Source organism: Podarcis bocagei (genome assembly GCF_964188305.1).
Source record: "Podarcis bocagei genome assembly, chromosome: 5".
Classification (NCBI taxonomy): Eukaryota; Metazoa; Chordata; class Lepidosauria; order Squamata; family Lacertidae; genus Podarcis; species Podarcis bocagei.
Genome location: NC_138129.1, coordinates 31,332,429 through 31,344,854, shown reverse-complemented (window position 1 = coordinate 31,344,854; position 12,426 = coordinate 31,332,429). Strand labels below are relative to the sequence as shown.

General features: G+C 45.5%; 1 protein-coding gene across 1 annotated transcript in view; it reads right to left on the bottom strand.

The window, feature by feature from the left end:
• The window catches only part of SNTA1 (syntrophin alpha 1), a 62,619-nt gene extending 50,515 nt beyond the window's left edge, over nt 1-12,104 (bottom strand). Inside the window, exons 1-2 of the mRNA XM_081196401.1 lie at nt 11,711-12,104; nt 7,381-7,566 (exon numbers count right to left, since the gene is read on the bottom strand). Coding sequence (XP_081052527.1) covers nt 7,381-7,566; nt 11,711-11,984 — 460 coding nt within the window. The 5' untranslated portion in view covers nt 11,985-12,104. The remainder of the gene's footprint in view (nt 1-7,380; nt 7,567-11,710) is intronic.
• Nucleotides 12,105-12,426: the final 322 nt, after the last annotated feature.

Sequence of the window (12,426 nt, the reverse complement as noted above, 5' to 3'; positions counted from 1 at the left end):
ACCAACTAAGGGAATAGGTGAACTGCAAAAGACCACAGTTACATTCAGCTTAGGCTCTCCTTCCTTATGCCATAACTAGGGATGCAACACTTAGGGATGAGGGCATGTGTCCAATTATATCTCCTATGGGATAACTGTGCAATGTACACACACACTGGCTCTGACTAATGGGCATACTGATAGCAAGAAATTTGCTGCAGTGGTTGGTTGGGTTGGCAAGAAAATTGCGGTGTTAAGACTGAAATCATATGTGTAGGGCAGGTATCCTGGCGGACAAAATGCGGAGGTCTGGCATGCCAGAGGTTCCTCACTCCCTGTGCTGACAATACTGAGCTAGATTGGCTGTGGTCTTACTCAGTATAAAGCAGCTTTCTAGGTTCACGACGTTTTTAGCCATTTAGGACAAGCCCTCCTACAAGCCCTCCTGGACAGCTCAGTCAGTAAAGCATGAGACACTTAATCTCAAGTTTGTGGGTTCAAGCCCCACATTGGGCAAAAGATTTCTGCCTTGCAAGGTGGTCAGACTGGACGACCCTTGTGGTCCCTTCCAACTCTACAATTCTATTTAAGTGGCCAAATCTCTTCTACTTTACTTTCGGATCAGAAACTTGGGGCTTTTTTTTTAAGTTCGTTTTTCTTTTTGCCTAAGAAATAAAAGAGAAACAAAGAAAGTGTTGTACCCAGCTAGCAGCTTGACGAAGCAATGCTTGCAAGGTCCGAAAGAAAGGGGTTTTGTGTTTCCCTTTAGGTTATAAAACTCAATGAGATCGGCAGGGCAGAGCAGCACATTCCACAAAGCTATGTGTGGTTCTGTGGGCTTTGGGGAAAGAAGAAGCAAAAACAAGGGAGGAGGGGAAACGCAGCTAATCAGCTGAAACGGCTGAGCACAGCTAAAATCAGCTTGGACTCAGCAGAGACTGGAAAGTGGAGAGGGGTGGGGAGGGGAATAACTTACAAACTGGAGAATGAGAGAAATAGACAGAAGGGTCTAGCAAAGACCCAGAATGTATACAGATCTCTTTAGGAAGGGTGATGAGCAGCCAAGGTAACTGTTAGGGATGCACAAACAGCTCCATGTCCAGCTTAAAAATGGTCAAGGTTTTTGAGCCAGCATTGCTTGCAAACACTTCTGCAAATAGTTGAAATGGATGCCTAGGGGAATAAAAACCACAAGTGTCCCTCACAAATTAAGGCCTGGTTCTGGGAAAACAGCAGTTGCTGCAGGGAACCACCATGTGAGGTGGACCTTAGGGCATGATGATCCCTTGGGGTGCATAGGATTTCGCTCACCCACTAGCAGTACCCCTTGCCCCAACACAAACTGGTGGAGATATCAGGGGTAGTCAACGTGGAGCCCTCCAGATGTTCACCAGCTTCCGAAAACTCCCATCAGCCCCAGCCAATATGGACAATGGTCAGGAATGATGGGAGCAGCATTCCATCGATATCTGGTTCCCCATCGTCAGCTTAATTTATATGCAGATTTAACTGGGCAACTGATTACTGTAATTACGCAACAGCCTGTCTGTTTTGCAGGAGTGTGACTGAAAAGGAGGCTGGGGGGGTCAGAAATGGATTCCACTTAAAAAAGATATTTCAGCTGTAAGATTTCTGAGACTTACTTGAGGTATTTCGCCCTGGAGAACACTCACAAAGTTACCAGTAAAATAAATGCAACGTGGCAAACAATTGCATGTAGGTGTGGTCTTATTAACTAACATGATGTGCAAAGAATGTTAACTACATGCAACAAGATTATGCCAACTAACTGATATCTTCCCAGTAGTTCAAGATAATTTTTTGAAGCAGGGCAAAGTGACCACTACCAGTATGGTACTGTTAAATAAAACCTATCACACCTTCCCAGCTGCCTCCCAGACTTAAGTTTCCTTTCAGCAAAAGAGCCCTGAAGACATAAAACATATTTTTTTTACTATTTGCTATTATATTACATTTTTAGAAGTTTATTTGTTCAACCACAGGCCATAACAAACCTGACATAAATCTACATTAAATGAAACAAATAAGAAAGTGTTTGGGAGAGCCACAACCACGCAACGCAATAGACAATAAAGAATGTGTTGTGATTTCCTCAAAGCCCGTGTAAAAGCAGACCCTTTCGGAGCAACCTCTTGGTTGTTAAGTGGAAACAGAAAGATCAATTTCCTGCAAATTGCCCCTTCTAGTCCTCGCGCTCTCAGTTTCAAGACAACAAAATAAACAAAACACAGCAAGTTCTTAGTTCTCCACCCACCTCCTGGAACATTATGAGATCTTCACACTAACACCCCAGGGAGCACCAAAAATGTGTAACTCAGAAATAGCCAACGTGGTGCCTTCCAGTTGTTGAAATCTGACTTCCATAACTTATGACCACTGGCCATGCTAGCTGGACATGATAGGAGCTGAACAACAGCTAGGGAGCATCATGTCGCCCTGCCAGAACAAATTCCACCAAGTCCTGCATCCTGTTCTCTCAAGTCCCTGGACATTCATCAGTTGCCTATTCATCATAATCAAAGTGGACAGTGCCATGGAAGAAGGGGATCTATGCCTGGTGGTTTGTGATAGGAGAAGGACCTGTTTTAGATACTTGTCAAGATATTCACAGGCAGAGACAGATTGCTTTGTCGAATGCCTCCAAGTACTGTTAGGTATACATGACATCTCAAATTAAAAGGTTCTATTGATGGAAATGGGATTAGCAGTGTGTGTCTTATTTTTGTCCTGTTCACCCTTCCTTCAAGAAGTTCAGGATGTGGCACGCTGTGTTCCCTGTTCTCACACACTGTTTTATCCCTCCCGGTGAGCTTGAAATGTAAGGGCAAGGCCAAGGGAGAAACCTTGGGCAAGGGAGACACACAAGGAGCTGCAAGGCCAAACAAGGACTGGAGCCCCAGGGGTGATGCCAGCAAAACTCTACCCAGAATAGACCCAGTGAATTTAGTGGACCTTAATTAGTCACGCCCATTAATTACAGTGGATGTCCTCTGAGTAGGACTAACATTGGAAACAATCCAATGGGCTGGATTCAAGGACTTGCACTAGCACAATGGGGCTTTCTCCCCCTCTCACCCCCCTGCATGCACCCCAAATTGGCTCTGGAAGGAATCAGAGGACTCCCCCACACCGAGAACAGCGTGTAGGGAGAGGAGATGGGGAGCATTCCATCTGGCAAGCTGAAATTCTTCCCAGTCTCTCTCTTCTTACATTAAATTTCCTTTTTTCTTGGGCAACAAAGAATCACATCCCAGCTTAGCAGGAAATCCATTGAATGACCACTCCCCCCTCCTTTTTAAATATTTAGAGGTATAAGCAAACAAGCACCACACAGCATTACAAAGAAAACCAATAATTGCTAAGCAATTCTGGTCACCATAGCAACAATAAACTAGTCACCTAAATGTAAGGAATACTAATAAAAGGAATAGAGGGTTCTGAATTGAGAATTTTTAAATTATACCATTCAGCATTAGATCAAAACCAAAAAAATGTCTAAATATTGAGAGCTGTTATGGCAAGCAACACGATCCTTTAAGTTAGAAAAAGACTTTCCCCTCTCTCTACAAACCTTATGGTGGAAATGAACTAATTGCAACTCAAGAGTTGACCTACTGAAACGAACAAACCTAAGTTTGCCATGTCCATTGACTTCAGTAGGTCTCCCCTCGTGTAGGATGAGTACCAAAGACCACCCTAAAGCCATACACGATGGAAAGTTGGCTTTTCAAAAACATGGTTTGAAGCTGGCCACAATTTCTAAACCTCAGGTCCACAACTGTAGGGGCAGCAACGATGAGTGAGCCAACTATTCTATATCATCCTTCCCCAATCTAGTGTCCATTAATTGTTTGGTCTACAACTCACATCAGACCCATCCAGTAGCGATAAGAACATAAGAAGAGCCCCACAGGATCAGGCCAATGGACCATCTAGTCCAGCATCTTCTTCTCACAATGGCCAACCAGATGCCTATGGGAAGCCTGCAAGCGGGACTTGAGGGATATGGAACTCTCCCCTCCTGTGATTTCCAGCAACTGGTATTCAGAAGCATATTGCCTCTGGCACTGGTGGCAGAACATCACCATGAGAGTTAGTAGCCACAGGTAGCCTTATCCTCCATGAAAAACCAGTGTGGTGCAGTGGCTAGTCTGTCAGACTGGGACCTGGGAGACCAGGGTTCAAACCCACACTGGGCCATGAAGCTCACAGGGTGATTTGGGGCCTGTCACTGCCTCTTAGCCTAACCTGCCTTGCAGAGTTGATAAGGGGATTAAATGAGGAGGGGGGAAACCATGTATTCCGCCTTGACCTCCTTGGAGGATCGATGGTCGTTCTTAAGAATGCTTGTGCTTCCCTTGTTTGATTGCATTCAGGCTTGTCATAGACTTTTTTCCAGATACAGTGGTACCTCGGGTTACAGACGCTTCAGGTTACAGACTCCACTAACCCAGAAATAGTACCTCAGGTTAAGAACTTTGCTTCAGGATGAGAACAGAAATTGTGTGGTGGCTGCGCAGCAGCAGCAAGAGGCCCCATTAGCTAAAGTGCTACCTCGGGTTAAGAACAGTTTCAGGTTAAGAATGGACCTCCGGAACGAATTAAGTTCTTAACCCAAGGTACCACTGTATCTGACAACTAAACAAAGGTTTGGATATTATGCTAAACCAAACTATGGGTTAGTGCAAGCATACAAGTGTGGGGGTTAAATAGGGAGGAGGTTGTGGCCGCCCCTTGATTGTTGTTCTGTTGCCGTATCAAACTGAACTAAGCCATGGTTTGGCTTATCGTATTATCTGACTGTGGGCTTGTGGTTTAGCTCTCTCTATACTAACCACAAGTAACAAGTCAAAGCATGAACCTTAGTTACTGCTTGTGGCCAGCATGGAGAGAGCTAAACCACAAGCCCAGGTTCAGACAACATGCCATGCCAAACTATAGCTTAGCTCAAGGAACAACCAAGGAATGTTTGTGCTAAGTCATGGTTTAGCTCAGTGTGACAGGCGAACCAGGCCAAAATTTATTTCAAGTGATAAATAAAAGGAAGGGCATGTGCAATACACAAGGAGGGGAGAGGGAAAAGACAGCAGACCCATATATTTGAGCCAGTGAGTTCATTTTTCAGATATTTGCAACTGTTTGTGGCAATTCACATCTCCACTGAACATGATCTATAACCTGTTTGGGTTTCCTTAGGTAACAAGAGGACTTTGCAGAAATGAAGCCAATACCAGACTTATCCCCCTGGTCGATAGGAAAGACAAACTAATACATCTGGAAAAAACACATACTCAGAAGGGTCTCTCCTTCACCTCTTTACTGTTATAGATTACAGATTCTCCAATCAATAAAACTCCAGATGTCCAGAACAGAGACGCTACAATATATTTTTTCATTATCGGACACTCAAACCCCATCAAGTTACTAACTAGAAGATTAATCTTCTGATTACTTCAAAGCTCTGAACAGCAGCCAAGACCCTGATTTTCAATACGTTTCTACATAAAGGTAATCTCGGTTCTACTTGGGATCTTGTCCTGCCTTCAAAGAGATAGAAGCGCCTTACTGTAGCCATTCACTCCTCTTAGGACAACCAGCTACGCTAATCTACAATGATTTGTACTGTTACAGAGCTAGAGAGCGGCATTAGGATTCAAACCATCACTAAAATGAGACGAGAAATACATATCTGCTGTCGTCAAGTGAGTCCAGAGCTAAATCTGGATTTCGGCAGTTAACAAAGGCTGCACCTCAAGTTGGCTTAAGAGACATAGCCTAGAGTTGCACTTTTTCCTCACAAAGATGTTGAGTCGGCAGATTTTTGTTGTAGGGAATGAAGGGCGGGGAGAGAATCACAGAGCAAGCACCTGCAATTAATCTGTTAAGGGAGATAAAAGCACGAATTTCTAGTGTGAGCAGATAGGCTGGCACATTCGTGTGTTTTTATCTGGGACCAGTATTCCAATCTGCAGGCAGATTAGGTCTGTTCCTAAGGCTCCTGGCAAGCTGCCAGTGAAGACTATTCTCCCGGGTGCCTCCGTGTTCCAACACAGCTGGTATCTCTGCAAAGCATATTGGCATAGCCAGGAAAGGAGCCACAGTACAGGACAGGAGTGGGAAACTTCAGGACTGGGAACCAGGTGCATTTCTGCAGGAGTCTCCATCCAGGCCTTGGGATTCTGCCCCCCTCACCAGCCATGTTCAGGTGCTTCTACCTGGCTGGAATACAGTGGTAACTTGGTTCTCAAATGCCTTGGTTCCCAAACACCAAAAACACGGAAGTGTTCCAGTTTTCAAACATTTTTCAGAAGCCAAACATCTTATGTGGCTGTTGGCTTTTGTTTCCTGGGCGCCTGCACCAATCAGAAGCCACACCTTGGTTTTTGAACATTTCAGAAGTCAAACAGACTTCTGGAATGGGTTAAGTTTGAGAACCAAGGTACCACTGTATCTGGAGCTTTGGTTTTTGCTATTTATTTTGCGTTTTTGTTTTTGAGGCTTTTTCGGTTAATTTGTTTTTGTGACTGTGTGGAACCCAGTTCAGCTACTGACTGATTGATTGTGTGACTGCGGAAATGTATAAAAGCCCCCCATCCAAACAATGACTACTACCAGTGCTGGTAAGAAAAAATAATATTTTTTTTAATCATCTGCAATACTGTCTTATTTATTTGATAGTACAGTATATCGATTATTGCTTTCATTTTATGGATCCATGGTCTCGTTAGATAGTAAAATCCATGTTAAATTGCTGTTTTAGGGGTTGTTTTTAAAACTCTGGAACGGATTAATCCTTGCATTACTTTCTATGGGAAAGTTGGTTTTGGAAGAGACTTCTGGAACAGGTTAAGTTTAAGAACCAAGGTACCACTGTATGTTACTGAATGGGGAAAAATGCCTCTTGAATGTCTGGGTAGAGAGATGTGTGGCAGTGTGTACAGAAGGCTCAGACTTTTCCTTAGCTGAAATACAGACTCCTGTTCAAAGGTTCAAAAGTCACATCCATTGCTCTGCATCCTTTCTGCCTTTGGAATATGGACCCCAGACACTTGTCGACAAGCGAATGTGGCCCTCGGGCTGAAAGAGATTCCCCATTCCTGGCACAGAACAGAAATGTGCTAGTGTGATTGCAAGTAGTATAGAGCACTTGTTTTGTCCCAGAATTCTAGTAATTTAAACTATCTTAAAATATTAGTCACCACCACGCATCCTCTGGGTTGGCCCTTGCTTCAGTGAACCTGGGGAGCATCACTGGGAAGATTATTCACCTGTGCACTGCACAGAAACAGAGTGAACCAAGGATCCTGCTGGTAAAAGTTCAGAAGTGAAAAGGGCAGGGATCCTCAACCTCTCAGCCCATCCACAATACAGCCTGCTTACCTTCCAAGACCACTTCCTTGCCAGTCTTCTTCAGTGCTTGCACTGCCTCATCATGTGTCGCATCAGAGAGGTCACCACCGTTGACGGAAAGGATGGCATCTCCTACAAACAGGGCCTCCGTCTGATCTGCAGCCAGCCCCTTAAAAATCTTGGAAATCAGAATGGGCATTTTGTTTTCCCGGCCACCTTGAAGTAAAAGCAGAAAAAGGAAAACAAGTCAGGTGTTGCATTTCAAAGAATATGAAGATGAGGAGTGGAGACCCTATGCATTCCCCATCATCCCTAACCATTGGCCATTCTAGCTGGGGCTGATGGGAGCCCAGCAACATCCAGAATGCCACAGGTTCCCAGTCCTGCTGTAGAAAGGAGCAACACATGGCTTAACAAAATATTCAGTGTGCAAGGCTTCCATACCCCCCAACTGGTACACTAGTAAAAGGAAAGAAGAGAGATGTTACCTGTGCGGTTTTTTGCTTCATTTTAAGATATGCCATATTGCACAGTATTTTATAAGATTATCTAGACCAGTGTTTTTCAACCTTTTTTGGGCAAAGGCACACTTGTTTCATGAAAAAAATCACGAGGCACACCACCACTGTGTGCGGAGAGGGAGATGTCAGAGCCCCGCTGCTCTCTATGGGGAATCGGATGAGAGCGGACCGCCTGTCCGCTCTCATCCGATCCCATCCGATCTGATCCCCACCCAGGACGGATGGAAAATAGGGTGGACACAGTCCGGCGCCCGCCTAGTGGGCGAAAATTTGACATTTTTTTAAAAAAAATCTTTCGAATTTTTCAATTTTTCCCACGGCACACCAGGCAACATCTCGCGGCACACTAGTGTGCCGCAGAACAGTGGTTGAAAAACACTGATCTAGACTGTGCTCCATGGACCAATTCTACAATTATATTACTTTGTTTATAGATCAAAGGATCAGCAACAGCTGCATACAGGTGCCCTGTAGTTTGCAGCAATCAAATGTACCAAGCTATGGGCAACATATAAATGAATTATGAATTTATTCCAAAGATTTATATGCCAAAATATCCCATCTCCTAAGACATTAGGGGCCAATGAATCAACACTAACAGCCACTAGCTTCAGTGGAAAAAATGCTGATTTTTATTTGCAATTAAAAAAAAACACATTTTAAAAGTTTCAAATTATTTGAAGAGTGTCCTGTGGACATGAAGCTCAAGAATAATGCACTTGAATATTGCTCAGAGTCACTACCCTGTGCCAGCTAAACAGAATAGTAGCTCTTTAAGAGCAGGGTGGAAAACCTGTGGCTCTTCAGCTGTTGCTGGACTCTGACTATGCTGCATCCAATAATATCTGAAGGAACACAAGCTTTGAGTCAATGATCAAACTCCAGTAGTCAAGGTTATTACATGTTTTGAATGTACCCTCATTTTGAAAAGCAAAAAAACTCCCCTCAGACAGAAAGATAGCATGCTAATTTTACATGCATAATGTAATTTAACAATGGGGTCCACAAGTTAATTTAAAGGATATAAATGCATGTCTAAATTTTACACGTATACTGTATTTTAGCTTTTAATTGAAAGGATCAACATAATAAGTGAGGACACCTGTGCATTAAGCAACCACACTGCCAAGAAATCCAGATTAGTAAATCTCATGCAGTCATGAAGTTCAACCTGCATGATCTTCAAGTCATTTAATGCTGCTAAATGGATTTCAGAGCAGCAGCTGTATTCATTGGTTGCAACAAAAACAAAATGCATTGTTGCACCTTAAAGAGAAACAGATTTACTGCAGCATATAAATTTTTGAGATTGGAGCCTACTTCATCAGATGCATAAGCCTGAATAATGTTGGCTCCTCCACCTTACACTGCTACTTAAAGGCCAAATAAAAATGTTACTAATGGATGTAGTCATAAATCTCCTTCTTATATAATTGCCATTGCAGGAAAAAAACGGAGGGCCCTGAATCTTCAAGTTTATGCCCCCATGGATCTCCCATTACTCACGGAATCGTCTATCATGCTAATTTCCTTTGTTACATCTTTGGCACTTTTGACAAGTGATACTTGAATTTTTGACATTTATAATTCCAGTGACTGGAATGCATATTTGATTTATAAAAGTGTCCCTGTCCTGCTTTCTAGACCTACAAGAAATGAACTCCCTAGACTAAAAAGTATGTGAGAACATGGCCTACTTTTCTGATGCAAAAGTATGCTTCCATCTAGCCCAACTGCAGGAGTGCATTCTACCAGTAAAAACACAACTAAGAAATAAAGAATGTACATGGCAAATGTCTGAGTTTCTAGATCTCTCTGCAGTTTCAATTTTCACGCCATCATTTATCATACAAGAGGTTTTCCAGGATCTAGCCTTACCTGTTTGACGGTGCAATCCTGTACACATCTACTTAAGAGTTAAGCCCCACTGAGATACAATGGGACATAGTCCAAAGTAAGGGTGTTCACATTTGCAGCCCAAATCCTTATTAGAGGCTAGGGTTGACAAGGCAGCTGTATGTGATGGAGGACAAAGCTTTGCATCAACTCACACGGCACATGTAGTCAGTTACGCTAAAAATGCCACCAGAACTTCAGGCCTCCCAGAATTTCCACTTGCCTGGCATTTCTAGGGTTGCAGAGAACACTACCCAGTTCTTAAGGTGGGGTAGGGGACCCTCTGGCTAGATGTTATTAGATTCCTAACTAATAACTAGTAAGAGAATATTGCATATACAAAGCTGAGCTTGTGTAGTTGCGAGTAAGTAGTGGACAGTTTGCTTGGTATTATCAGACAACTGACCTCTTCCGTTTGATGGGACTGTTCATAATGTGTCTGTAAAGCACACACATGGGTGTTGAAAGTTTCTGAAGCCAAAGTGCACACCTGAGCACTGAGCAGTCCCATTACTAGAAAGTTGGGATTTTATACAGCCACAAAGTTAATCTACACAGTTTTCAGGCCATTCAGGCTGCAATCCTATACGCACTTACCTGGGAGCAGTGGCGTAGCGTGGGGGGTGCAAGGGGGGCCGGCCGCACCGGGCGCAACATCTTGGGGTTAGTGTTAGGGGGTGCAAATCCACGGGTTAAGGGGCGCAAATCTACGGGTTAGGGGGCACAAATTACTTGCCTTGCCCCGGGTGCTGACAACCCACGCTACGCCACTGCCTGGGAGTAAGTCCCAGTAAGCATAACAGAACTTACTTCTTGGTAAACATGTATAAGACTGCACTGCCAGGGTCACTTCACACCCAAAGTTTCTTTTACCCTACATGTAAATCATCTCTGCGTGGGAACTGATCATCCTATGAAGTGGCTCTTCAGATATGACATAAAATTCAGTACTAAGTGGCTGAGATTCAAAGCTCAGTTCTCAGCCAAGTCAATTTTTGTTGCTTATATGGTCAAAGGCCTTTGCAGTACTGATGTCTTGTAAATCTAATCAATTGGTTGTCTCCAACTGTGTTTTACACAGAGTAGCCTCATTGAAATTAACACAAATGTTCATCAATTTCAACAGATCTCCTCTGAGCAGGAGTAACACTGAATACAATTCTGTTTGCATTCTGCAACAATCTAAATTGAGAAGAAACATTTGTGTTGATACTATGTTGTGTTGATTACAATGTTGCTACTGATTGTATCAGGATCAGATAGCTATGTTGGTCCAGCAGACTACAAATTCACAGGGTCTTATTTTTTTTAAGTCACTTATTAATTAACCAGCGTTCCCAATGAAGCATGCAAACTCTGAGCAACACAGAATGCCTTCTCCACTTGGTTATGCAATAAAATTCTTAGAAAACGTTCAGTTAGCACGCTCGTGAGATGCCTAGATTGGACCTACAGGAAGAATGCAAGACTCCTCGAGGTCCCTACCACCACGTTCCCAACTTCAACACTGTTCCGATTCCTTCGGGGCAGCTAAGCAGCTCCCGAAGCGGTTGCAATTAATACCTCGCGCTTCACCAGAACTGAAATGGAGACTTCCCCCAGAAGCTTATGCGCCCCAGTCCCTCGGAGCTTTTTTCCTTTTAAACTGACTTCGAAGGACATGTTTGCAAGAGCCCCGAAGTGGCGAACACACGGCTCAAGTTTGCCCAGTGTCATCTCCGCCACCGCAGGGGCAAGGCGATTGCCGAGTGCCCAAAAATAGCCACTCCCGCAGCCGGAGGAGGCAAACTCGGCTCTGGAGAGATATGCAGGTTCGTTCCCAAGTCTGTCCGGGCGCCCGGGGCGCACAGCAGGTTGAGAGCGAGAAAAGAGCGAAACTGCTCAAACTGGCGAGCCCCTGGGTCCTCTGGCTCTTGCCCCCCGTCCCGTCCCTCGCCCCTGACCTTTGATACTGATGCCGAGCCCTCCGACGTCCTGCTTGACGATCCGCACGGTGCGCTTGATGTTGGCGAGGGAGTCCGGGACAGGGGCGCCCGGCTCGCCGCCATTCAGCTGCACGGGGCTGGGCGGCGGCTGCAGCGGCTCGTCGGCGCCCTTGCTGCTGGGGCTGACGCTCAAGAAGTCGTCGGAAAGGGTGACGAGCACCCGCAGCCACTGCTCGCCCGGCGCCCGCAGCTCCAGCAAGCCGCTCTTGGGAGCTCTCCGGCCAGCCGCCATCTTCAGCGCATTCCTCGGCTAGCCGCCGCTACTGCGCCGCCGCCTCCGCCGCCTGCCTGCCTGCCTGGAGTGGAGCCGGGACGCGCAGCGAGAAGCCACCGGCCGGGTGGACGGGCAGCCGAGCGAGCAGCCACCGCCCGCCGCTGCCCCGCCCCCGGAGCCGCCCCCGGACCCTCCTCTCCAAGCCCGGGAGGGGGGAGGGACCCGCCGGCACATGGCCCATCGGCGCTTGTCTGGCGACGCCCCGTCTGGAGAAACACCCCAGACTCATTTCGCGCAGGCCCGGAAGCCGCCCTGACCAAAGGAGAAGGCGAGAGAGGGCGTCTCGGAAAACTGCCCCCGATCCAGACCTGACCGTCCGCCGCACGCTTTCTCAGGCGACCCAGATATAACGGGCATCAGCTGCAATTCAGGCTCCGCTGCTGCCCATTAGGGTTTTCGG